At 58.1% G+C, this 27,048-nt stretch overlaps 2 protein-coding genes across 5 annotated transcripts in view; one reads left to right on the top strand and one right to left on the bottom strand.

Moving 5' to 3' along the window:
• Positions 1-27,048, top strand: part of MCPH1 (microcephalin 1) — a 99,628-nt gene that overhangs the window by 18,063 nt on the left and 54,517 nt on the right. The window contains exons 11-12 of the mRNA XM_070407353.1: positions 112-274; positions 12,428-12,505. Of these exons, the coding sequence (XP_070263454.1) occupies positions 112-274; positions 12,428-12,505 (241 nt within the window). The remainder of the gene's footprint in view (positions 1-111; positions 275-12,427; positions 12,506-27,048) is intronic.
• The window catches only part of ANGPT2 (angiopoietin 2), a 40,732-nt gene continuing 27,891 nt past the window's right edge, over positions 14,208-27,048 (bottom strand). For 2 of the 4 annotated variants that reach the window (XM_070408075.1, XM_070408074.1), the window contains exons 5-9: positions 25,590-25,720; positions 21,116-21,217; positions 20,030-20,196; positions 15,978-16,108; positions 14,208-14,997 (exon numbers count right to left, since the gene is read on the bottom strand). In XM_070408075.1, coding sequence (XP_070264176.1) covers positions 14,837-14,997; positions 15,978-16,108; positions 20,030-20,196; positions 21,116-21,217; positions 25,590-25,720 — 692 coding nt within the window. In that variant the 3' untranslated portion in view covers positions 14,208-14,836. The remainder of the gene's footprint in view (positions 14,998-15,977; positions 16,109-20,029; positions 20,197-21,115; positions 21,218-25,589; positions 25,721-27,048) is intronic. The other 2 variants (XM_070408072.1, XM_070408073.1) reach the window with 2 other exon arrangements.

The raw sequence follows: 27,048 nt of genomic DNA, 5'->3' as shown, positions 1-27,048 counted from the left end.
TGATGGCACAGCTGAAAGGGGTGCAGAAGCGCAGCCGTCCTGCCTTTTCGATGGGCTGCATCCCCGATGCTCCTGCAGGAAGCCTTGACGGTGCTATTTTCCCTCCGACAGCAAGCAGAGCATCGTCACCCGGGTGGTGGCCAAACTGAAAGGCTTCTCATTGGCCCGAGAAGTGTGTGAGAGCACCACCCACGTGCTGGCCGGGCAGGCGCTGCGCACCCTCAACGTGCTGCTGGGCCTGGCGCGCGGCTGCTGGATCCTCTCCTACGAGTGGGTGAGTCTGTGCTGGGCCCGTGTTCCCATGGATACCGTCCTGGGAGAGGGGTCTGTGCTGGGCCCCAAGTTCCCACTGAGACCGTCCTGGGAGAGGGGGGTCTGTGCTGGGCCCCGAGTTCCCACTAAGACAGTCCTGATAGTGGGGGTCTGTGCTGGTCCCCGAGTTCCCACTGAGACCCTCCTGATAGTGGGGGTCTGTGCTGGGCCCCGAGTTCCCACTGAGACCGTCCTGGGAGAGGGGGCTGTGCTGGGCCCTGAGTTCCCACTGAGACCGTCCTGGGAGAGGGGGTCTGTGCTGGGCCCCGAGTTCCCACTGAGACCGTCCTGGGAGTGGGGGTCTGTGCTGGGCCCTGTGTTCCCACTGAGGCCGTCCTGGGAGTGGGGGTCTGTGCTGGGCCCCGAGTTCCCACTGAGGCCGTCCTGGGAGTGGGGGTCTGTGGTGGGCCCCGAGTTCCCACTGAGACCGTCCTGGGAGAGGGGGCTGTGCTGGGCCGCAGGTTCTCACCCTGACGGTGCTGCGCTGGGCTGGGTTGCCCGGAAATGTGGACAGGAGAGTCGTGCCCTGCACACCGTGTTGGTTGCACACCTTCCTGCGGCCCTGGCTGCATTCTCGGGGGCGGGGGCGGGGGCGGGGGGAGGACCCTCAGCCCCCGGAAGAAGCCCGATTAGAGCCGAAGGGAAGGGAGACGCCCTGTGCATGTTCTCACAGTCGCACGTACTTTCCCGCGTCTGAGCGAGAGGTAATGTGACCTACATTGGGGTGGTTTCAAAAGCCCCAAGAATTGGCGGATGGTTTTTGCAGATGGCGTCCCTCAGGTGAGCCATGTCCATGTGTCTACTTGGACACGTTCTGTCTTACACGTCTATCTGTAGCATTACTTGTCCTCATTTCTGTGAATTAAAGGCCATTTATTTTTTTAATCATTGTTTTCATTATTCATAAAAGTTGAAATTGTCTGTTGCCGTTTCTGCTGTTACTTGCTCCTCACCCCAGTCACTCCGAAGCCTCGCGGTCGGGCAAGTGGTGTCGACCGTTCCTTGCGTGGCTCTTGCATCTGCTCACTGTCCACCCCGCTCCTCCCCTGAGACGACTCCTAGCAACACTGTGCTCGCTCACTCCAGGGCTGTCGGTGCGCCGCCTGCGGGAGCTCTGGACCAGCTCTCGGGCCCGGGAAGCAGAAGACATCAGAGCTTAGGGTCACGAGTGGGAGGGAAATGGCCTGGGACGCTCTGTCCGCATCGATGGCGGTTGGGGGTCACTGTGCCTGGTCGTCTGTCAGGACTGACCCGCACGGACGGGCATGAGATGGCACCTGTAAGTCGGCTTCCGTGAGTGATGCCCTGTTCTCTCTCCTGGTCACGCCGTGGCCTCCTCAGTCAGCGGCTCCTCCCCTCACGTCCCAGAGGAAGAAGGTCCTGTATCTATGGAGATGCCTCTGTGCCAGCCTGCCCACCTGGCACCTGGCGTGTCCCCTCTGCCTCCCTGGGCACCTCTGCGTCCCCCGGGGTGTGGCCTGGGCCTCCCACGAACCCTCTGCAGAAGCGGAGCAGGAGCCAGGTGCAAGGTTCTCCTGCCTGTGGGGTTCTGTCTGTGGGGTTCCCCTCCCTGTGGGGTTCTCCTGCCTGTGGGGTTCTCCTGCCTGTGGGGTTCTGTCTGTGGGGTTCTCCTGCCTGTGGGGTTCTGTCTGTGGGGTTCTCCTGCCTGTGGGGTTCTCCTGCCTGTGAGGTTCTCCTGTCTGTGGGGTTCCCCTGTCTGTGGGGTTCTCCTGCCTGTGAGGTTCTCTTGCCTGTGGGGTTCTGTCTGTGGGGTTCTCCTGCCTGGGGGGTTCTGTCTGTGGGGTTCTGCCTGTGGGGTTCTCCTGCCTGTGGGGTTCTGTCTGTGGGGTTCTCCTGCCTGTGGGGTTCTGTCTGTGGGGTTCTCCTGTCTGTGGGGTTCTCCTGCCTGTGGGGTTCTCCTGTCTGTGGGGTTCTCCTCCCTGGGGGGTTCTCCTGCCTGTGGGGTTCTCCTCCCTGGGGGGTTCTCCTGTCTGTGGGGTTCTGCCTGTGGGGTTCTCCTGTCTGTGGGGTTCACCTGACTGTGGGGTTCTGTCTATGGGGTTCTCCTGCCTGTGGGGTTTGCCGCTGAGTGTGAGGAAGGTGGGGGGGGGAAGGGGAGTAAAGTTCATGGCTAATACAGTGGGGCCTTGACTTACGAGTTTAATTCGTTCCGTAACTCAAATTACTCGTATGTCAAATCAAAAAGTGAACGAGTGAGACACGTGATGCTGGGCTGATGTTGTGGCGTTCACTGCGACGTTCGCTGCGCCAACTAGCGATGGGGTATCTGAAGCTGGCTCGTAACCCGAATTTTAGCTCGCAACTCAAAGCAAAAAATCAGCCGAGAGACGGCTCGTATCTCGAAAAACTTGTTAGTCGGGACACTCGTAAGTCAAGGCCCCACTGTTCGCGGCCGGTCCCTGCCGGGTCCCCAGGGTCTGCTGGAGGAAGCGGCCACTCAGGCCCGAGGGAGTGACAGCACCACAGCGCTGGAGGGAGCATAGCTGCTGTCCCGCCCGCCCGTGGGGAGCTCACGGCAGCCTGGTGACGCGCCGAGCGTCCAGGAGGCAGTTTCTCAGGGCCAAGGTGGCAGCGTCCACCGCACCCCTCGGGGAGCCCCCGTCTGTGCGAGAGGACGGGCTCTCTCTGTGGTCCCCCCTTTCGCCAGTGTCCCAGTGCAGTTTGGGGGATTCTTAAAATACTCTTGGCGAGCAGTGTGAGCTTGCCTCCAAGACAAACACGGCCGGGAATGTTTTTACTTCAGGGCCCTGTGGTCTCTGGAAATTTCTCGTAGCGTTCTAGCCGTTCTTCCCAATAGACGGTTGTATGTGGCCCACGCAGTCTGTCAAATACGATGGTGATTTTCTAACAAAATCCGCGTGTTTCATCTGTTTTTCTTTGGGAAGCACTGGCAGCCCCTCCCCGTTGGCGGCCCAGAGCGCTGGTCTCCCGCTTCAGGCTGGTGCCGGAGGTAGAGAGAGGACCGGCGGGCGTGTCGTGTCCGTGGGCAGCAGGCGGGCGTGGCACAGCGGGAAAGGAGGAACTGGCCCCCACAGGCCCCGTTAGGTTGAGACACTGCGTTCCGTCGTGTTGTGCTCAGGCGTGGGCTCCGTGATCCTTCGCTCCTCGGCTCCTCGCGGTCATGGGCTGGGTGTCTCCCGTGCTTTCTGTGTGGCCTCCGGGGAGGGTGACCCGCCTCCCTCCTGTCCCCTGGGGTGCAGTCCGTGCCCGGGAGATGGAGCGGGGCGAGCGTGTCGGCCTGTGTCGGGTAGGAGGGGGTCTGAGCTCCCTGTCGGTGCAGGCCTTTCCTTGGCAGGACGGGGCCACGCGGACGTCGCCGCAGACCTTTCCCGCTGTCCTGGGGCCTCGTGCGGCCATCTAACCTGGGGCTGTGTGCTCTCATGAGCAGCTACCGGAAAGGCCCGCGCTCTGAGGAGCTGGAGCTGAGCCTCGGGAGCGCGGGAGGGGTGTGGGGGTCCCTCCCTGGCTGCTACCGGGGGGACCGGAAGCCAGCACTCAGCTGTGAGAGTAAACGAGAGAGAGGCTAAACGTACTTTACAATCTCAGAACGAGAGACCTGGAGGCTGGAACAGGCTGGAATCTCTGAGGGAAGGTGGGGGTTGGGGGTGAAGGGGAGATCAACCAAAGGACTTTATGGGTGTAGGCCAGTGATGGCGAACCTTCTGAGCTCGGCGTGTCAGCATTTTGAAAAACCCTAACTTAACTCTGGTGCCGTGTCACATATAGAAATTTTTTGATATTTGCAACCACAGTAAGACAAAGACTTATATTTTTGATATTTATTTTATATATTTAAGTGCCATTTAACAAACAAAAATCAACCAAAAAAATGAGTTCATGTGTCACCTCTGACACACGTGTCATAGGTTCGACATCACTGGTGTAGGCATAACCCATGGACACAGACACCGTGTGTTGGGGGTGGGGTGGGCTAGAGAGGGGTCATTGGGGGACAGAGGGGACATCGGTAATACTTCCAACAATAAGCTTTTTAAAAAGAATTTTAGAATTGCTTCTGGCCTCTGAGCTGAAAAGGTGCCGTGCATCACCATAAACTGCAAGCGTGTGCTCCTGTGAGAGCTCAGGACAGTCAGGTGACCCGGGCTCCTGTGAGAAAAGCACTTTGCAGCTCAAGCTCATGGGAAGAAGGGCAGGAGCCCGAGCTGCTCCCAGCGCCTGACACTGGACGATTGTCGCTGCTAAGAGCTCTGCTTTGTTTTCATAAAGACGCTCCTGCTGTTTGTCTCGGTTGCGTTGGAACGTGTTACATTTATTTTTGTTTTCATTTTGATAAGGGACAGAGGAGCCGTGTTATTTATAAAGACGCTTGGCCTTCGCGTAGCTGCTGGAGGGAGGCTGGGTCGCCCTGCTCTGTGCTGGTGAGGTGTACGGCGTGGCTGCCAGGCGCCTCGGAGCTCGCCAGCCCCAGAATAGCCGTTCAGCACCCTGCGCGTCGCTGTCGCCATGGGCCGTGCCCGCGTGCGGCTTCCTCGCTCCTCCATCGGAGGCTTAGTGTCTGTCCGCTCACATCTCTTAAAAAGGGAAAGGGTTCCCAGCTACTTATTTTTAGGACGTTTTTGCTTATCTTCTCTGTCGTGGTCACGTAGGTCGTGTGGAGGCCCTGGTTTAGTGCCACTTTGGGGCCAGCTGCGTGGTGCTTTCTGAGCCTTAAAGACACAGGAGACCAGGTCCGGGTTCTGTAGGGCTGGGCCCCAGCTTCTTGCTTGCCACCAGCTCACAGGTGACGCGGGCAGCTGGTCCAGGACCGCGCTGCCCAGGGCGGGGCTGGGGGCATCGAGCGGGTGGGGGACGGGCCGCTCCCAACCACGTTCGTGGTCCTCGCCTAGAAAGTTCTCGGCTCGGAGCTGCCCTGTCAGGAGGCCCGCGCACGCCCAGCGGGCACAGTCGTCCTGGGGACGGGACTTGCGTTCGTCCCAGCTGGGATGTTGCTGGGGGTTCAGTCACTGGCTCACAGTGCTTGGAAATGGGGGTTTTGAACTAGAATTCGGCGTTTCCCCAGTTCTGAGCCCCTGTTCCCCAGGCACCCCCTTTCCAAGGTAGCCTGGGTCACCCTCCCCTGCCACCCCCAAACGCCGGTGTCTTCGTTCCGTGACTGCACGCAGCATGTGTGGGTCTGAACGGTGAACGGGTGGGAGGTGACTGTTAGTGCCGACCTTGCCCGTGGCAGGGAGGCCGTTAGACCCTCGGAGCTGCTTCCGTATCCAAGTCAGCTGCTCAGGCAGCTCTCAGTACTGCTCACGACCATCACATGGAAGCACCGTGCAGGCAGGGGAGCAGGGCGGGCACGTGCTGTGTGTCTTTCCGTGTGACGTGTCCAGTGGGTGAGTCCGGGGGTGCCCAGTGGGCACCGGGCATGCTCCCAGTGCGTGAGAAGCCCTGAAGCTGGGCGAGGCGGTGGCTGCACAGCATGCGCGTCCGCCCAAGGCCACTGCCCTTTAGATAGTTCATGGGTAGCGTGTGAGCTGCACTCCGTTACATGGCCTCTTGGAGGCAGCCTTGCGTCTGCTGCTTTGGTCTGTATTTTTAGAGAAACTTGATGAATTACAGAAAGTCTTCCTTGGTTCTCAGAGATGGTTGGAAAGAGGAGGAATGGCTTATTTTGGAACCCATGTTACTGCCTTGAAACCTCGCCAATCCAAGTGGGTCTTCTCGGAAGTCTAGATCTCCCTGATTCCTGGCTCCACAGTGTCCAGGACATAAGCACTCAGCTATTTAGTCTTGAAAATTATACGATTGACAGCCTGTCTTCCTCCCGAAGTTTAACCTCCGTGTAACTTCTGTGCACGACTCTTCACTGCCTACAGGGACGCGTGGTGTTTCCATGGACAGACTTGTCTTCTGTCACAGAGCTGTGGAGAGGGGGGATCGGTTTAACCCAGGTGTGGGTTCTGGGTTCTTGGCTCACTGCACTGTCTAGTTGTGGGAGACACATACTCTCCCTCTAGAAAAAAATAAAGGCTGTGTACACATAGCAAATTCTCTTGTTTGAGAACATTGTTACCTTCACAACTGAGACAAAGACTCTGAAGTCTGATGAGAAAAATCCTGTAATTTTGGTGTTAGTTTAAAATAGAAAAAAAAAAATGGCAATTACTATTTGAGTTCTTCCTCTGTAGGAAAGGCAAGCTTGGCAAATGCAAATGTTTGTCCCTGCACCTGCCCAGCTGGAGGAGGAAGGTGGCAGGAGAAGACAGCCGGTCACTCCTGGTGGTAGAGTGGGGGAAGGCAGACTCGTGAGCTGTTGGAATTAATGGGATCCCCGTGGGTTAAATCCACAGCACAGGTGCTCAGTGTCAGCTGGTGTTTTGTATCAGTTCTTCTTACGCCAAGAACATTGTTGGCGTGTCCCCTCCAGCGGCCCCCTTTTTTCTTTTTTAATATATTTTTATTGATGTCAGAGAGGAAGCGAGAGGGAGAGAGATAGAAGCATCAATGATGAAAGAGAATCATTGGTGGGCTGCCCCTTGCACGCCCCTCACTGGGGATCGAGTCCACAACCAAGGCGTGTGCCCTGACCCGGAATCGAACCCTGACCTCCTGGTTCACAGGTCGATGCTCAACCACTGAGCTACGCTGGCCGGACAGGGCCCCCTTCTCTTTGCCTGCTGTGTTCTCCCACGTGCGCCTGGTGCCGTGTTGCTGTGGGAGTTAACAATTACATGTGGCAGGTGGCGTGCTCTGGACACAGGTCCACAACAGCGATGGATGCAGCTGACCACTTAGGAATTGAGAGTAAACTTAATAATGCGATTATAATAGCTCACACCGAGTCCTCTTAAATGTTTTCAGCATGATCTGTAAATCAGCTTCATAGTACAGCTGTAATTTTTCTACCAGGAGTCGGTCTTTATTACACGGAGTGTTTCATTTTTTCAAGTACAACCTAAAATCTCCCTGTCGGTCGCTTTTTCTTTAATCCCAGCTTTCTCTCATCACTCAGACTGAAATCTGTGTTGTTTTCCCTGCTTTAAATTTTTTTTTTTTTTTGAGAAGGCAAAAATTAAGTGTACCTTGTTTTTGTGACTGCATTAATCTTTTTTAAACACTTAAGAAGAGTTCTTAGGAAATTAAGAAAATATTAAGAAATTAAGGTGAATGTTAGGAAAAGGTAATTTGGTGGTTTTTGTCCTGGAAAGGGACACTTATGGATGTTGAGCCGTAGTACCTTAGACCACTCGGAATTTCCTGATTCTCTGGGAATAAGAAGTTCAGGCAGTTGGTGAGAGCACATGACCCCTCGCCAGCACCGGACTAGGTAACAGTCTGTACTTTTTTACTTAAAAACAAGATGAAACGAAGGGGAAAAGCCTCCACTTTCCATAGAAACATGAATTGATACACAGGACACTTGGGTTTATGCTCTTCTGTCTTATAATCTACACGAAGCTGCCTCACAGGGTGGTTCATGCAGCTTGGATGGTCTTGCTGGGGAGCCCTAGCTGAGGCAACAAGGCGAGAAAAATAAAGATGCCTACGGGGCAGGGCGGGGGGGTGGGGGGGGTAGGGCGGGAGCATAGACTGCCCACACGCAGGAGATGCACAGAGAAGCTCCCACAGCTCGTAGCCCAAGCCCAGCAGGGTTCCAGGCAATGTCATATGCACAATTCAGTTGTATTTCTGTCTACGAGAAATGAACAACTGGAATTCTAATACTTTTTAGCCCAGTTTACATTACACCCCAGAAATGGAAGTACTTAAGTTTACATCTGACAATATTGGCAGGATCTGTTCGTTGAAAACTACAAAACTTGTGAAAGAAATCAAACCAGACCCAGATAAACGGGCAGAGAGCTGTGCATTGGAGGGCGTCTGGTCTGTGGGTTCACCCCAGTTCTGGGGACAAGCCCAGCACGAGGTGTGTGCAGATCTCGACAAGTGTCTGGTCAGCAAAGCGCTTTTGAAACGAAGAGCCAGTTGGAGGGCCCCACAGGGGAGGAGTCCAGGGACGGGAATGAGGACGCTCTGAACCGTGTGGGCGACTCGCACGGCTAACGTTTTCCCAAGTGCAGTGCTGAGAAAGTCGAGTGTCGCCTATGAGGCTTATCATGAGACTGCCACTGCCTGCCCGTTGTTTCCGAGCCCGACTCCCCCCTTCAACGGCCTTCGGATGGTTTACCTGCGTGTTTCCGATGAAAATGCCCTCCTGCTGTATTGGGGCATTATCTGTAGACGCCTGAGGAAGACTGAGCTAGGACTCCGTCTGCCCATTGCGGTGATTGTTTCTGTGTGAAGTTCTACAGATGAGTATGAACACGCGCAGTCACACGCACACGCACACGCACACGTGTGGGTCTTATGTGAGTGCTGTTTGAGCCGAGCCGTATAATGTGCTGATTCCATTCCTTGTGGGTAGTTGTGTGTGTTTTTCCTGAGGTGATCATTAACACTGTCTTGATGGCTCCCTTCTCTTTGTGCCTGTCGAGTTGCTGCCGGGATGGGGATGTCAGATCGTCCTGGTTCTCTCACCCTGCCTGCCGCCAGGGAGTCTTCCAGTCCCGCAGGCTTTGCTGGGCACCACGACCAGGGAGCCCTGCCGCTCCCCCTCGAGGCGGGTCCTCGCGAGGCTGTGGCGCAGCTGTTACCGGGCCTGTCGGCAGCGAGGTCCCGGGAAGCCCCTTTGTTTGGTTTGGTTTGGCCCATGTCTTTATTGTAGAGACGGAGCTCATGGCATGAAGCGCGGGTGATGTCGGCACTGACGCGTGATGTGAGCTGCGTGCCGGGGCGGCGTGTGGACGGTGGGATGTGTGTGGGTGGGTTGGATAGAGGGAGGCCACGCGTTCTGTGTGTCTGTCTTCTCTGCGGCGGTCACTGCCCCAGGAAGGCAAGCCCGTGTCCTGCTCAGGGCCTCGCCAGTGTCCAGCGTGAGGGCCGACCGTCCAGTTCTGCTCCGTCTGGCTTCACGTCTGCCTCGTCCCGGCGGGGAGTGGGGAGGAGAGGCCCCTTTTCCCTGTTCGACACCCTTTTCAGACTTCTCTCCTGCCGCCTGTCCCCATCTCGGGGAGTCGGGAGCTGTCACTGGACACTCCCCGTCGACTTCCTTCCCTGGACACTGGCATCCCAGCTGTGCTCTGCCCTTCTGAGCCCCTGACCATGGAGCCAGCTTCTCGGCCAGCTCTCTGCTGCGGACCCTTCCCTGCCTTTTGACCCCATCATTTCAGCTGCCTGTTGGCATGTCCTGAAGGTGCCGTGTGACCGGAGGCGACTTTGTCCTCGTGTGGGATGTTCTCTCTGCCGTGCACTTGACGACGGCAGGTTTCCGGCTGGTTTGCAATCACTGCGCTCCCCCCCACCCCCCCAAGTGGAATGATGTACATAAAGCGAGGAGAGCGCGGATGCGGGCGGGTCTGGGCTGCACGGAGTAAGGGCTCCCACGATAAGGGACGTGGTATCATCAGTTGCTGTCGATCGAACAATAAGGCAAGAAAATGGTTTCTCGTTGAATTCACAAGGTTCATGCTTTACGAGTGTGAGAAATCTGTTCATGTGTGGTGAATCTGAAATACCCTCCTGTCAGGGCTGTGACGCATGGGGTGCACCCTCTGTACCCCTTCAATTCCATCCCTGCTTTGCTTGGCTTCTTAGTGACTTCCTGTCACATATCTGATGGGAAATATGTTGGGTTAACTTTTTAATTTTAAGGTCACTTATGGTCTTGACTGTTGTCTTGCAGAATATACTTTCTCTGTTCTGAATACGGAGGTAAAGATCAGTTTGGCTAGTGAGGGTACTAAAGGAAAAAGTGTGTACTTCTTTCTGTAATATCTTTCTGATTTGATTTCCTTACAGTGGAATCTATTTCCTGTTATCTCTGTAAATTATTCATTCTTTGAGTACGTAGAGAAATGAAACACAGTTCACTTACCAAAGCTGTACTGTCGATGTCCTAGGCTTTATTTCCATAACATTTAGAGAGGAACCAGCTCAGAGAACGAGTTTCCCCAGAGGCTTTTGAATCCGGTGGCATTTTTGTGTGGCTTCTACTTGAACTCGGTGCCACACTGGCTCTGGCACTGTGTGCTCCTGGCCTCCTGCTGGTCACGCTGCCTCCTGTCCACGCTGAGCCTGGGTCCTGGGCTAAGCGTGTGACTGTGAGGAGCCACGCAGCTAGCGTGTCTCTGTCAGTGACCGTGGCCGATGAAGTCAGGAAAATAGTTATTCTGAGTGTTTAACCACCCAGAGAGAGCGGGGAAACAGGCTTCAGTGTCGAGTTTCCATACTTATAAAACCTCCTTTCTCTGAGCTTCCTAAGTTGTTGTTTTTTAATGTTGGTTAGGCAGTAAAAATCAGGGACAACCAAAAAGCGGCCTAATTGGCAAAATGCTCGTGGACTCACAGGACCAACTGGAGACGGAGCGGGTCCCGAGCTCACAGCCTGCCCGTCCCCTCTCCCACGGAGGCAGGTTTCCCCCGGCCTGCTGATCCCCAGGCCGTGGAGGGCCCAGCCCAGGAGCTCGCTCCTGGCTTTTCTCCCGATTCTCTTGCCCCGAGCCGATGCCCCCAGCACACGGGGAAAGAAACAGCATCTCTCATGCCTCTCCAACGGGCCCCACCCCCCGTCTTCCTACCCTTCTTCCAGAGCACCCCACTCCAGCCGGAAAGGGGGCCGTCTTGGCTGGAGTCCTCTCTCCACTGGTGTCCCCTCCCCCTTGCCTGCTGAGCTCCGTGTAAACATCAGCTCGTGGCCGACCCTTTCTGGGTTCTCCTAGACCAGGGTAGGGAGCCTCGTGTCCACGGGTCTGAGGCCCGGGAAATCGTTTGGTCTGGCCCTGCTGAGTTCATTAAATGTTGGACCAAATCAGTTGCTAATGTTGTGTGGCCCGAGGATGATGCTGTAAATCTCCCAACGGCCCTTGGCAAGAAAGGTTCCCCACCCCTGCTAGGCAGCCAGTTGGCTTCCCCTCTGGGTTCCCACGGCCTGTGCCAGAGCACCCCATGTGGTCTGCCCCCCCCCCCCCCGCCCCCGCCTCCCACGGAGCCTGGTCTCCTCGGGGTCTGGGTTTGTTTCCAGGACCTGGCATGGGATCCTGCCCATGGTCACAGATGAGCGATACATGAGCCAGGAAAGAGCTGTGGGTGACTCCATGTGTCTGAGGGCCCAGGCCAGTGCTGGGGGTAGCATTCGGACCCGTGCCCTGCGCCCGACCTCCCTGCCACACGCACTTGCTCTTAGAAACAGCGTGGCCGTCCCATGTGGGTCGTGCTGGCTGTGCTGGTAGGAGGGGATGCTTCAGGCCGGCTCCCATAGATGGTGCTGAGCTGTAGGAACTCCCAAAGGGAAGGCTTCCGCTTCATCGCCAGCAGTTCAGCCGGAAGGACGTAGCTCTGTGTAGCCACTGCGGGAAGAAGGGATATCAGACGTGGCGTGACCGACTCGTGCGTTACGTGGTGACTCCGGTTGTGAATCCTGCCGGAGCGTAGAGACAGGCTGGAGGGATTCGGTCACAGAGCAGACGGCGCCCGAGCCTCAGGCGTTGCTGAATCAAAATGAAAACGTAGTTTTGATCATTTGAATGTGTGGATGCAGATGCTGCAGCTGCTGCTGATGGAAGCGTGTTCATGAGATACTTCCTCTTCACAGTCTGGGAGTCTCACGTGTGCTCTGGGGAACTTCTGAAAGTCAGACGATGTTAGGAACAGTCACACACCACGGGTTGCTGTGTAAGTTTAGGCCTATGGTCTGTCTTCTCCTAATCTGTGTGCCTTTCTTTTTAATAAGACTGTGGAAACACTTCCTGAGCACCGTCTGCCTGCCTCCTTAAGTTGGAAACGTGTAGTCTTAAAGAAATGTCCTGTTCCGTGTCTAGGAGCAGGGTGGTCTCTGGTCGTACTTGGCCTCCATGGGACGATAGCCCTGGCGTCCAGTCATCACGAGACGTCACCTGGCCAGGCCCTTGCCCGTGTGCCGTGTGTGCAGCTGTAGGTGCTGGGCCCCTTCGGGGTGCAACACGCCTGCTCTGATCTGGGGGGTGCACTCGCCGCTGGGTTTTCCTTTTGCTCGCTTCTAGATGGCTTGTTATTCACTCAGAATATTTAACAATAAATATTTAAAATGCTGATTTCTGTGCCGTTGCAGGTCCTGTGGTCTTTGGAACTGGGTCACTGGATTTCTGAGGAACCCTTCGAGCTCTCCGACTCCTTTCCCGCCGCTCCGGTGAGTCAAGTGTTACTTTGTGGTGGGAACCACAACTACAATTTCTTGAGAAACTGTTATTAGCAAAACTAAGGGCTCAGATGTTTATTAAATCAAGAACACTTATGCCCATAACTAAAAAAACATCCACAGAACTGAATACTTTTTAATCTATTTATTTGTGAGAACAAATGTGAAAATCTTTGCAAAAAGTTGTGAGAAATGCATTCTCAAAAAGTCTTAATTGTGGAGCCCTCAGGACTGAGAAACAAAAATGAGAAGGCGGTGTCTTGAGAAGGAACTCTATCTCGCTCGCAGCTTTGAAAGGTGATGCTGTTGCTGCCCGTAGAGACAGAGCTGATAGGTGTAAAAACGTGGCCTGCCAGCGGTACGCCGCGGACTTTGTTTTCCCGTTTCCCTAAACTCGGCTTCGATGTGACCGATGCGAATGGGTAGGCGCCAGGGCCTGGTTTCCGAAAGCTGAGGCCTGATCCCGCAGGTGGTCTCGGTGGCTGGGGAGCAGGACTGTGCAGCTGTCGACGAGTGTGTGACGGTTTGTTCGTGCAGAAGGTTATGACCTGGAAGGCGAACGGCAGTGGTCTCGGCACCAGCCTTGGTGCGTGTTGGCCGCTCGAGTGTTTGGGGTGCTGATCACATGACAAGACATTGACCTCTGCCCTGAATCGCTGTGGCTCTCGGGTTGTTGGGCTGTTTTGTTTTCATTTGTAAGATGACTGCTTTGATTTCCTGTCCACTTCATAAATGTTTTCTTACGGAGAGAAAAACCTCCTCTCGGCGCGGCCCTTTGAGATCCAGGTAAGGAAGGGAAGCGTCGAGTTACACACCAGGTCCCCTTCGCACGAGAGTGCGGGCAGCCCCGCGTGCACCTGGCGGGTCGCCATTGGAATGCGCTGACCTACCTGCCCACGGGGGCGAGCCGTGTGCGCGGTGGCCTTGCCGGTCTCTCCGTGTCGGCCTCCCCTCGCACTGCCGCGGGCTCACTGAGACCTGGAACGTGCCGCTCCTTCCAGCCGTGAGTGTCATCGGATGCTCTCGCCTCCACACACGGCGGGCGCCTCTGAGGGGTGATAAAGCCTCACGCTGGTCAGGGGGACGGAGCGAGGAGCGCGCCCGACCAGCCTGTCTGTGATGAGCTGCAGGGGCGGGCGGCCTGTGGGGCCACGTCAGTTAGAGAAGAGCGCGGACTAAGGGACACGGCGGTGGGGGCGGAAGAGGGTGAAGACACCTGAACGGTGGCTGGTTGTCCAGCTGGCTGAGCTGCCTGGCAACTGGGTGGAAACCAGATGCCCGAGGCCTCCCAGCTCAGAGCGGCCGTGCTCCCCCGGGGACAGCTGCCGCGTTAGACCCGGTCGGGGCCTGGGTGCGGCCTGGGCGAGCGACTGCGAGGTGAGCACCAGATTTCCGTTTTGTGCTTCAAAACCCCTTTTCCAAGTTTTCTGGTAGACATTTGTAAATACTGTGCTGATACAGATTACTTCTTCCTGAAACAACTTCAGGAGGGCGTTTAGCCCAAGCGGTACAGCTTCGTGCACGCCCCACGTCTGGGCTTCCCCTCCTCGGCCTGCCCGCCCCGGAGGGAAGAGCCCCCAGGGGCTGGTGGGTGAGGGCGGGTCTGTCCTGAGAGGGAGAGTCTGGTCAGGACACGCGGCCGCTGTTTTGGAATTAAATGGGATTGTAAATATTATCATGAAAGTTCAATGTCGTCATCTCATAAGTTATATTTAATTACTAAAATAACTTCATAGTTATCAGGCAGCAAAAAAAAGTAGTACAATCTTTACATAAAATAAAAGAATACATCCTGGGAATTTCTCCGTATAAACTTGACATCTGTGTTTGAGCATTAGCTTAGAACTAAGCTGGCGACACCTATGCAAATATGCTGTTTTCAGATGAAAATGTAAAGCACCCAAGAGGAGGGCAAAGGCACTGTGACCCTCCCTCCCAGGGAGCCCCTGAGTCTGTGCACGGGGCGGGGTGTGGAGGCTGCCTTCCTCTCCGCCAGCCCCTGGCGGGCGAGCGGGGATGCAGCCAGACGACCCCGGAGCCCAGAGCTGTTTCCAGTTATTCACTGATGCGCTTGACACGGCGTGACAGGAGCCTGCGAGCCATCTTCTCATTTGCAGCTTAAGCTCATTTCTGCGCAGACGCCCTGCAGGTCACGAGGTGAAGGTTGGGCTGTGCTGGGATTGCCGAGCAGGGCAGGTGTCCGTGGGGAGTTTCGAGGGCTCTGACTCAGGCCCCGGGCGTGTCCCTCTGGGTGGAGGGACAACGCAGCTGTGTCCCCTAGGTTCAGGTGGAGGGATGCAGCCCCCGCCGCAGGCGCAGGCCTCAGAAGTCCGCAGGCCGGATCATCATGGCCGTGGCCTTGAGCGAGTAGCCCGAGCCCTTCCAGTAGTACCACTTGATGCCGTTGAACCTGTTGGTGCTCTGCCTCTGCGGGTAGTACATTCCGTTCAGGTTGGAGGGGCCACACGCGTCGAACCACCAGCCTGTGAAGCGCAGCAGAGGGTTAGGATGGGGCCACCCTCCCGGGGAGCAGCCACCCACTGGTCCACGCGGCACATTCACTGCATTTTATGTGACTGTGTCCTGAGTGCCCTGGGCGGGGCCGCAGAAGAGAGGGTGCCCCCTGCACTGTGAGCGGGGCTTGGACAGGCTTCTCCCCTTTGCTCAGGCGCTGGGTGGGGAGGCCACGGCCACACACAGGAGGCGGAACGTCTGGACGGGGACACCAAGGCCTTGGGGTGGCTCTCGGCAGCCACACCCTTTGCAGTTCCCCAGCTCAGTGAACTGGACTGATCCAGGCTCCCCCCACCCCCTGAGAAATTCTTCTTGTTTAAAATATAACCCCAAGTTTTAAGTGTCCAGTGGAGCTAGATATAAAAAATTTAAAGCTGTAGCGGTGCTCACTGGGTGAAGCTGGGTGAGTGTGTGGCACAGCGGGGGCTGGGTCCCCATCCGCACCCAGTGGCACCCAGTGCCTGGCACCTGCTCTCACCCTGACCCAGCCCACAGGTGCCCAGGTTTGCAGGGAGGGTGTGGGTCTGAGTAAATCCTGAAACATTGTGTTGGAAGGACAGAGAGAGGGATGCCATTTATATGAAACTAAGACACCTAAGACGGGAGCATGGCTGTTGACGTTCCGTATGTAGTGAGACGTGATGTGAGTGAACCTCGCGCAGTGTTAGCTCGGGCGGGTGGGGCAGCGGCTGTACTTGTATCTGGATGTTTTGTTTCTTTGGAAAATACTCTGGTGCAATGTTTATATCATCATGTTCTGTGATGTGGCCCCTGGACTGAGTGAGTCACTGTCCTTCACCCGGTGCCCAAGTTCTATCCTGCGGTAGCAGCTCCAGGTGGACAAGCGGAAAGCGAGCTTCTCCCCCGGGCAGGCCTGTCTGTGAATGTGGACTCTGTCACCTCTCCGGCGGGTGCAGGGCCCTCGCCCACACAAGCAGGAAGGGCCTACCTCCCGTGAGCATCTGCGCGCACTTGCAGATGCACCGGTCCTTGTCCGCGTCCTTGGTGCTGAAGTCGCTCCCCGGCTGGCTGATGCTGCTGATCTTGCCGGCTGACCCCGTGAGGCCCTTCAGGTGGATCCTGGGGGTGCAGAGGGGAGAAGAGGGGGATGAGCGGGGTTTGTGCCGCCGAGGAACACTTCCCACAAAGAAGCGGTTGTGCCCAAGGGCGCCGGGCCCCCAGTGCCCCCAGCAGCCTGGGCCGAGCGGGAATAAACAGGAACCCGCTTATCGGCCGGTCCCGAGGCAGAGAGCGTGTTCTGGGGAAACCTGCCGTGGATATCACTTGCACAGGCATCAGTGGGACTTGGGCCTTTCCACTCATTTTCCTGCCGCTCTGAGGTAAACAGGAAGGGGGCTGCGTGTGGGGGGGAAGGGGGGGCCCTGTCCAGGTCTGCAGGCTTCATCCAGACAGGAACGCGTCGTGGTGACGGGACGACCTCAGCCCCGCTGTCGGTGGGAGTGGGCTGGGAGGCTGGCAGGAGCGAGCAAGGGGCATTGGGTCTGGAGCGGAGCCTACAGCACCGAGAGGAAGTCGAGTCCTCGTGCTGCTGTGCCTGGTGTCTGTGCAGTGGGTCAGGCACCTGCTGGGCACTGGGGAAGGAACAGAGGTGCTGACCCGCGAGACAGTGGGCATGGCCCCTCCTGTCGAAGGCAGCAGCGTCTGGCTGGCCTGTGCCTGTGCTGGGGGGGAATGGGACGGGGAGGCGGTGGGCAAACCCCCTCAGGGGAGCCGTGGGTGGAGGCTGGCCCGGCGGCCGAGAGCAGGGTCCACGTGCTGGGTGGGGTGTGGAGCCTGGGCACCAGGTCTGCCCGTCCTGGGATCCACAGCACAGACCCTGCGAAGCGGAGGGAGGACTGCACTCCAGCCCCAGGTGACGGCGCCCCTGACGCCCGCTCGTTTGCCAGCCACGACCTGGGAGATCATTTCCAAGAACCACGTGGGGACGAGGGCGGAGAAGGGATGGGTCAGGGGCCGAGTGGCCAGGCTCCGCCAGGCCTTCCCGCGAGCGTCCACGCCGCACAGCCCGGGAGCCCGCGGTTACGGTGGGACTTGTCCGTGGAGCAGGCGGGCCGCACTCCTCCTTCAGGGTCCCAGGCACACACTCCTGGGGGGGCGGGGCGGGGGACTGTTCACTGAGGAGGCGGCCATGGAGTCCAGGAAGCGCTGGTCCCGGGCACCTTCGTGTGAGTGACTTGATTTCAGAGTTTTTAGATGTGGCAGCTCTGGACACAGGATCATAGGCATTAACTGAATGTCCGAATTTCAGTGTTTCCTTGTTTCCAAGGTGCCCTGCACGGCCCAGCCGCACGGCCCCCATGTGGTCCCCACGTGGTCCCCGCACGGCCCCGGCACGCCTGCCACAAAGGCTCGTGCAGGTCCTGCTCGTTGCTGGTTTCAGGTCCTGGGTTTCTCGCAGGCCCTCTCCTCGGTCTCCCACAGCCTGAGGCGGCTGCCTCCTCCTCCTCACCCTCTGCCTCCCCAAAGGGGCGCAAACAGGGAGGGCTCCGCTCTGGACTCGTCTCTGAGTCTCGTCTCTGTGAGACGCGCAGGGTGGGGCCACGAGAGGAAGTCGCTTTCTTCTGACCTTGGGATTAGAGGACTCAGCTGCTCTGCTGTCCATCCCTTTCGCGGAGCAGCGGAGTGAAGGCGGAGGGACACGCAGGTCACATTACATCTCAGTGTCCACGGAACGGCCTCAGGGCGTGACCAGTGGCCAGTGATGAAGCTTAATGTGCAATTAGTTTCAGTTTTAGTGAAAGAATTGTCTTTTACTGATGCGTTTTTCAGTTTTCTGCCATTTGGGGACCGTACATCGCAGCTGCTGTAGACGGGTGCCTTTCTGAGCCATCGGCAGTTATTCTGATAAAAAGCGGCGTGTTTTACCAGGACGGCAGTGTTTTCAGGGTGGCCTCTGTCTCCTACTGCCAGCACGTTAAACTGAGCTTTAAACAAGCGCGTGCTTTATAAAACGGCACATTCAAAAATTGAGTTACATTTCTAAAGGAAATATCTGTTATGAACCAACTCAGATTAAAACATTTTTATAATGTCAGCATACGAGGGTAATGACCCGTTTTCTAAAATCTTATATAAACAGTCTAATCCTTAATTTCTGTGTTTCTTTTTTTAAATTCCTCTGTTGTAGATTCCTAACTGTTGCCAGTTGACAAAATATTTAGCTTGGAGGTAAAACAGTGACCAACCACTGGTGTCTGAACATTCCTCGCGGCTTCGATCTTTGGAGCATCCTTGGTGGGGGGTGAGGCCCGACACCTGTCTCGCCGCCGCCCGCCGGGGGCAGGCTCTCCGGGAGCCGCTCTCCCTGTGCGTCTGTGACTGTCCCTGACTCCCGACCGCGGTCAGCGCTGGCTGGATGTCACTTGCCTGCTTTCGGGCGTGCCTCTGCCTCTGCTGGGCCCTTTACGCACAGCAGGCTGGGGGAGGGGCAGCGCTGGGGAGCTGCACGGCCCCGCGTGGTCCCCGCATGCTCAGCTGCTGGCCATCCCTCCCCTGGGAGCCAGCTCGGGCCCGAGACTGTCCTGGTGGGCAGAGGGTGCGAGCGGCCCCGGCAGGGTTTGCGTGGGGCTGTGCCAGGCAGTGACGGTTCCCGTGAGGTCCCCTGCACGTGGTTGATCTCCGACCTCAGCGTGGGCGGTGCACGTGGGCTGCGTGATTGGCACTTACCCCCAGTCTGCCCACCACACTCCTCGGGGCGTGGGAGTGGCTGACATCCACGGGGCCCTCAGACCAGCTCCTGGGACACCCTGCAGGTCCTCCTCTCCCTGTTCCCATCACGGGCACATTCTGAGTCCTTAGGAACCACACACCCATAAGTGCCTTCTCTGTGCAGGCCTCACCCACAGAGCCTCACCCACCCGCACAGCCTCACCCACCCGCACAGCCTCACCCACCCGCACAGCCTCACCCACCCGCACAGCCTCACCCACACGCACAGCCTCACCCACACGCACAGCCTCACCCACACGCACAGCCTCACCCACCCGCACAGCCTCACCCACACCCACAGAGCCTCACCCACCCGCACAGCCTCACCCACACGCACAGCCTCACCCACACGCACAGCCTCACCCACCCGCACAGCCTCACCCACCCGCACAGCCTCACCCACCCGCACAGCCTCACCCACCCGCACAGCCTCACCCACCCGCACAGCCTCACCCACACGCACAGCCTCACCCACCCGCACAGCCTCACCCACCCGCACAGCCTCACCCACACGCACAGCCTCACCCACCCGCACAGCCTCACCCACACGCACAGCCTCACCCACCCGCACAGCCTCACCCACCCGCAGAGCCTCACCCACACGCACAGCCTCACCCACCCGCACAGCCTCACCCACAGAGCCTCACCCACAGAGTCTCAGGGTCCTGGCTCTCAGAGCCCCTGCTGCCCTTCCGGCTCTTACCGCTTTTAGAGCCAGAGAGAATTCTGGGCCAGGGTTGCCCTGTTTCTCAGAGTGTTCAGGAGTAGTTCCACCAGCTGGCGTACAAGGTAATGTGAGGGAGCAAGGGAGCCATAGCAGAGCGCTGCAGGGGTGACTGCCCACCGTCCCCCACCATCCCCCCAATTCTGCCACTTTTTAACTTGGCAGGCATCCTGACCTTGGGCTGAATCATACAACTGGATTGTTTAACCTGCAGAAGACAGAGTGGTCTTAAAGCCTTTGGTGAATAATAAAACAGCCCTAGGTGTGTGATGTAGGACGCTGTCCTGACACTGCCATGTAGGCCACACTCCACGCCCACGGATGGTGTCGGTGCCCGGCACCTGCCAGGCGCGTCGTTGGCTCCTTGCAGACAGAGAGCAGGGACCACAGACAAACACTGTCCTCACAGCGGCCCCTGTCGTGAGAGCCAGTTCGACATTCAGAACCGGAGAAGCCCACCGAACAGGGCGAAGAGCTCTAGGAAGCCAGAGCTTTTCTGGGGTGGTCCGGACCCGTGACCACAGGGAACATCACCAGCAAGTCCTCACCTGTAGTTGAGGTCCTCACCCGAGAGGGAGAAGTGCTCGTACAGGGCCTGGGCCTCATTACCCTCCCAGTCGGCCAGGCGGATCCTCAGCACGTAGCGCTTCTGGGTGGTCACCTGGGAGACAAACTCGTTCCCCAGCCAGTGCTCGCCCGCCGGGTTCCCGAAGCCCTGCAACCCGAGCGGAAAGTCAGTCCCCGTGGGCTTCCCCGTGGCTTCCCCGTGGGCTTCCCATGAGGGCTTCCCCGTGGGCTTCCCCGTGGGCTCCCCTATGGGCTTCCCCATGGACTCCCCTATGGGCTTCCCCGTGGGCTTCCCATGAGGGCTCTCCTATGGGCTTCCCCGTGAGGGCTTCCCCGTGGGCTCCCCTATGGGCTTCCCCGTGGGCTTCACCGTGGGCTCCCCTATGGGCTTCCCCGTGGGCTCCCCTATGGGCTTCCCCGTGGGCTCCCCTATGAACTTCCCCGTGGGCTCCCCTATGAACTTCCCTGTGGGCTTCCCCGTGGGCTTACCATGGGCTTCCCGTGGCTCCCCTATTGGCTTCCCTGTGGGCTTCCCCGTGGGCTCCCCTATGGGCTTCCCTATGGGCTCCCCGTGGGCTTCCCCGTGGGCTTCCCTGTGCACTTCTTCGTGGGCTCCCGTGTCTGAGATGAGTGGCCCCTCCACCTCCCTCCCGCGCAGCGACCTCAGATGTCACTGTGCTGGGAGACGTGGGGTCCTCCAGAGAAGAATGGGGGCCCGGGTGAGGCCAGTGTTAAGGAACTAAGCTGCACGGGAGGGAATTCGTGCTGGGGTAGCAGCTGGTGTGTGGACAGCAAAGCGCACCAGACAGCGGGCTGGCCAGCCACGAGCTGCCCTGACGCGAGCCCCGTGCTCACGCGCTCTGTCTTGCTGCGTGGCCCACGCTCTACCGACAGGGCTGGTCTTTAATGGGGGGTGGGGGAGGGGGCGGACAGCCCCGGTAACAGAACCCTTTGGTTAAAAAGTTGTCCTGAGTCATTGGTTACTTTGCGTTTGTGGTGCAAGCTGTGCGGGTCTGGAAAGTTACTTTCACAAAGAGATTTTCAGGTGGCTCAGTGACCGTTCGTACCGCTTTGTACTCGTTCCACGTCCTCTGGAAGTCCACGCTGCCGTCTGCCCGTCGCTGGATGAGGGTCCACCCGCCCCCGGCGGACTCCATGTCGCAGTAGGCCTGCAAGGGAAGGGCACGGTGACTGCTGTGCGGGTGCTTCTGGGTCTCCTGCTAAATGTGAGGAGCGAGATGCGTGTAGGCGCCCAGCAGCATGTGCTGGCGGGTTCTTTGGGGTGAGTCTCATGGTCTTCCGAGAAACAGATGGTTTTCAGTGAATTGAGAGCCATGACTTAAAAGGACGAAGATAAACAGCGATACAACGCAGGCTGGTGATGGATGAAGGGATGACTGTCCTCTGTTTTAGGCTGAGCCCCACCAGGCGCTGACTCAGAGCGCCCTCCTTGGAGTCGCCGTGAGGGGGCATCGCAGGTGGCCCCGCCCTCTCGCCTCCCCCCTGCAGACGTGCATGGACCCATCCACGTCCCTGAAAACCTTGGTGACGGCAGCCAGTCCCTGCACCTCTGCAGGAGGGATGGAGGGGTCCTCGAGCTGTTCGGGTTCCCGGGACTCCCGTGATCTGGTGTGTCCTGAGGCCATCCCGCTTCCCCACGTGGGGTCACGACTGTCGGCCGTCCCTCAGCACCAAGCACCAGGGGCCTGAGGGCCACGGGCCTGGCGTGATCCAAGCGTGGCCTGGCCGCTTGCCTCCGACTCGCATCAGGCTCTGCCCTTTGCTCACTGCCCGGGGGTCCCCCCCACACCCCCCCAGCGCCTCTCAGCTCTGCTGCCACGCCAGCTCGGCGGGTTTAAACTTTGTCAGAACGGAATTCTTTTGGGGATGGGAGCATGCATGCTCCATTTCAGCTCAGCTGGAGGTTTTTCATGAAATTAAAACCCCCTGAGATAAGATCACAAAAGAAGCTCTAAATAATGAGATTATGGTGGAACGAAACGTTTTCTGGAAAGTGAAGAGAAACTCCCTGCAGCATACAGGTAGTAAATGTGGAAGTTAAGGTTCAGAACAATGAGGAATAGTCTTGCTTCGATGTTTTCCGTGGTCCTTTCGGTGATGATGGCGAACATTTTGACAGGCGGGTTTAAACGTGCTGCTCTGTGCGCTAAACTCCAGCGAGCTGGGCTGGAGCACAGGGAGGCCCTGGGACTCTTCCACGTGAGGGCTGCCTGCGCCGGTGCCTCCTCCCTCTCCCAGCCTCTGCCTTTGGAAACAAGTCCATTGAAAAGAAAAATGCAGCCTCACCTGCTAGGTCAGCGGGTGCAGTGTTGGTCGCGGACGGAAGGGTTGTGGATTGGATTCCGGTCAAGGGAACACGCCTGGGTTGCAGGCTCATCCCGGCCCCGTCAGGGCGTGTACAGGAGGCAACCAATCAGTGTGTCTCTCACATTGATGTTTCTCTCTGTCTCTTCCTCTCCCTTCCTCTCTCTCTAAAAAATTAATGGGAAAAACATCCTTGGGCAAGGATTAACAAATTAAAAAAGAAAATTCCTCTTATCTATGCATGCATACATATGCACGTACATATACATATGTGTATGTGTATAACGTGTATGTATGTGTGGAACGAAACATACATATACAGGCCTAATATGCAAATTGTCCCCCTGGAGTTCTGGAGACTGGGAGTTCAATCGCTCGCTATGACATGTGCTGACCACCAGGGGGTGGCGCAGAATGAAGGAAGGTCCCAGCCGGTAGCCGGAAGGCCCCAATCTGCCCTGATCCCCGGCCAGGCCTAGGGACCCTACTCATGCACGAATTTCATGCACCGGGCCCCTAGTTAAGAACAAAATGATTTCCCATCTTCAGGTCATTGGACATTAGACTTGATCTGCTTGCCGGAACCCCTCTCCCTGGGCTGGCAGCAACCTTGTTCGTTATGGTTGCCGCTGTGCAGAGCTCCGTGGAGCCCCTGCTCCTGTTATCCAGTCAGACAGCGGCTCTGTGAGGCTGTGGCTGCCTCTGGAGCGGAGGAGGTGTAGTCGGGTTCAGCTAATGCGGCCCGTCGTCCAGCTGTGAAGAGGGACACAGGACTGTCAACGGAGTATTGTCCACCTCACGCGGCCCCAGAAATGGGGCGTGGCCCGAGGCCCCACAGCAGGTCTGCGTCGACGTGGGTCCGCACACAGTCCTCTCCCGTTTGCTGGGGCCAGTGGCTCGGCCGCTCACGTCCGTTGTGTGCCATGTAACACCCACCTGGTGAGCTAGCTGCACACGCTGCCGGGCTGCGAGGCTGTGTGTGCGCAGAGATGCGGATCCCGGACCCGCACCCGGGCCGGGCAGGTGGTTGGCCCTCAGTGCGCCTGCCTTGTTCCAGGAACGTGGGGTCCTTTGGCGCCCACCCTCCGTTCGGAAGTCACTGAGGTCAAGTCAGAGCCGTTCATCTCGGTTTGGAAATCAGAGCCGAGCCTCTGGCACGGGGAGGGTCCCTGTGTGTGCATGAGCAATGCAGCCCCGGTTCTCTGGCACCCGAGACTTTGTCCAGGTTTCAAGGAACAGAGCTCATGGAAAGCGAACTATTGTGGCTAATTAGGTCTTGAAACTGTCAGAGTCATCCACGCAGCCAGCGGCACTGGGGGAATGTGGAGCAGGTGACAGAGGGTGGGAAGCAGGCCGCTCAGAATGCCGGCGCCTCGAGCCGGGCCCACTGCAGGGCTCCGGGCGAGCCGGCTCTGAGCTGGAGGGCTCCGCAAGTCCTCGAGCAATTGCAGGGTTGTGGTCAGCCTGCGGTCACGGTGCGGGGCCCACGGAACAGCTCACAGCACACAGACAACCGTGGAGGCCGGGGTCCCGTGAAAGTGGAAGGAAACTGTTCGTCTCCAATTAGCAGACACTGCAGTGCTTTCCACTCCGCCACCCTGAGCGTCTGTACCGAGACCCCGGGCGTTTTCAGAAACGAAGTTGAAATATTTAGGCCCTTTTGGAAAAGATCTCCCAGAAATCTCCTCAGCGTCTGTCGCTGGAATGAACTGATACAGGGCGGAGTGGGGTGCCCGCCATGCAGGGAGCTGGCGGCCTGGCGGCTGAGGGCACTCCCGTCTGTGGGATGGGCGGTGAGCACCAGCCCGGCCTCGGGGGAACATCACGTTACAGATCAGGAACCGGAGCTCGTCCAGCTGAAATGACTGACTCAGACAGAGATTGGCAGGGCCAGGATTTCAGCCCGCATCTGTGCGTCACAGGCTCAGGCTGGAAGGGAATCTAAGGCACTTCACCTGGACCATTTTAGAGAAAGAAGGCTGTTCCCTGCCATGGGCATGAGCTACTGCGAATGTTTGAAAGGAACACCCACCCTCATACTTCCAGCCGTGAGCGGAGACTCCCTCCCCCCTCCTGGCCCTCACGCCTCCTCCTGCGGGGTGTCTCCCCTGATGCACTGCTTCTAGGGCACCGGGGACATAGCTGCTTCCAAGGCTGATTGAGAGCGGAGTGCACGCCTTCTCACGTCTGGTGTGCCGGGGCAGGTGTGTGTGTGCGGGGGGGGGGGGGGGGGGGGGGGGGCAGGTGTATACGGGGGCAGGTGTGTGCCGGGGGGGCAGAGGCAGGTGTGCGCGGGGGGGCGGGGGGGGCAGGTGTGTGCCGGGGGGCAGGTGTGTGCCGGGGGCAGGTGTGTGCCAGGGGAGGGGCAGGTGTATGCCGGGGGGGGGGGGGGGGCAGGTGTGTGCCGGGGGCAGGTGTATGCCGGGGGGCGGGGGGGGGCAGGTGTGTGCCGGGGGCAGGTGTGGTGCCGGGGGCAGGTGTGTGCCAGGGGAGGGGCAGGTGTGTGCCGGGGGGGGGCGGGGGCAGGTGTATGCCGGGGGGGGGGGGGGGGGCAGGTGTGTGCCGGGGGGCAGGTGTATGCCGGGGGGGGGGGGGGCAGGTGTATACGGGGGCAGGTGTGTGCCGGGGGGGCAGGGGCAGGTGTGTGCCGGGGAGGGGCAGGTGTGTGCGGGGGCAGGTGTGTGCCGGGGCGGCGGGGGCAGGTGTATGCTGGGGGGGGGCGGGGGGGGGCAGGTGTGTGCCTGGGGGGGGGGGTGTGCCGGGGCAGGTGTGCGCAGGGGGCGGGGGGGGGGGCAGGTGTATGCCGGGGGGGGGGGCAGGTGTGTGCCTGGGGGGGGGGGTGTGCCGGGGCAGGTGTGCGCAGGGGGCGGGGGGGGGGGGGGCAGGTGTGTGCTGGAGGCAATGTCTGCTCACCTGCACACCGGGCTGTGCTTGTCCCAGGACAGCCTGGGGAGGGAGGAGGTGTGGCCCCTGAGCCTTTGGGGTGCCCCATTGATACTTGAAGTAACTACTGAAAGGGGAGCTGTGGCTATTCATTGGGAGGTGTTTTCTTTAAACTTAATGAAAGGGGTGTCCCACTTCAAGGAAGACAACTACAAGCCGGAGGCCAGGGGAGGGGAGTGAGAAGGAGCAGCGCGCGTGCGGTCAGCACGGACCTGGAGCCCGTGGGGCGGCAGAGTGCCCTGCCCGCAGCTGGGGAGCCCGGGGAGCCCTCACCTTTGTCTCCTCCGTGGAGTTGGGGAACGTCAGCGTGTAGACGCCGCTGGTGGTCAGGCCGGACTTGAAGGCCTCCGCGCAGTCTCGGAAAGTGACTCGCTCCTCCTTCTCGGCCGGGGCCGGCCTGGCTGCTTCCAGAGACAGAAGAGTGTTTACGTGGGGCTCGTGGCAGATGGAAGGTGGGTTCCGAGAGGCACTCCTCTGGGGAGTTCACTACTGTTGAGTTCTCACAGTGAGTAGGAAGGAGGTGCCGGCTTTCCACCCTTTCCAAAAACCTTGCTCTGTGGCCTCAGTGATCGTAACCTGCAGACCATGCTCCCTGCTCCATCATCAGCTTCACCATCAGCTGGAACAAACTACTACTTTTCAAATTGTTCCATCTTGAGTAGAACCAGGTACAGTTACTACAGGAGAATAAAAGAACACCCCCCAAGCAGTGGTACCTGCCAGGGCTGCACGTACCCATCAGCCCTCACCCCATGTTAGCTGGGATGAGCAGAGCAGAGAGTCTGGGCCTTTAGGAAAAGAACACTTTTCCTAAATGACACGAGTTTGAAACTAGCTGGAGGGCGGGTGTGGTACCCTGGCCCCGTGTGAGGCCTGGCCTGAGCATCAGGTTGGTCCTGTGTCCCGTGTTTGCGTCCTGGCTGAGTAGGAACCTTGTCTACGTGCTTCTGCTGAAATGGGGTGACTGCATGACTAAAGGGAAGTGGGGTCGTGTTTCTCGGGGGAAGACGAAAGCTCGGTGTGACTCCTGCGCAAAGTGTGTCTGTCGAAGATACAAGTCGGAAGGACAGTATCAGATGAGCCGTAGTAAGAACTAGACCCTGTGTATTTAAGAAAAAGCTTGGAGCGCCCACAGTCACATGTCACATCTCTAATTAAGGACTGGAGACGCAGGTTCGCCCTTAGTGTGAGGAGGTGGAGAGAGAAGCAGGTGCTGCAGGGGGAGTGGCGTGGGGGCGGGGGGGGGGGGGGTGCAGCACAAATGTGGGTGTTCGAGGAGGGAGCAGCGTTACCCAGTGACTGACAGTGTCTCCTTCAGTCTTCACACCGTCCTCGGGGTTAAAACATTACCCTGCCCAGCCTCATATGTCCAGCGAATGATGGAATTAACTCATAGGCTCTGCGAAGCCCATGGATCAAAAGTATGTTTGGGATGTTTTGCTTCATAACAGTTATTTTGTGTAAATACATCCTTCTCCCTTCCTTCCATTTTGTCCTTTTTACTTGGTTCTGTATTGAGACCCTGTAAAGCTTTTATATCAAACTGGAGGCCTGGTGCACAACATTCGTGCACTGGGTTGGGGCATGCCTCAGCCCAGCTTGCACCCTCTCACAGTCTGGGAGCCCTCGGGGGATGTCTGACTCCCCGCAAGCCTAAGCCATCAGTCAGACATCCTTAGTGCTGCTGTGGAGGTGGGAGAGGCTCCTCCCACCGCTTCTGCACTCGCTCGCC

This window comes from Myotis yumanensis, unplaced genomic scaffold, assembly GCF_028538775.1.
Source record: "Myotis yumanensis isolate MYYU_CA2020_CCGP unplaced genomic scaffold, mMyoYum1.0.hap1 SCAF_3, whole genome shotgun sequence".
NCBI lineage: Eukaryota > Metazoa > Chordata > Mammalia > Chiroptera > Vespertilionidae > Myotis > Myotis yumanensis.
This window is presented reverse-complemented; position numbering and strand designations above follow the sequence as displayed.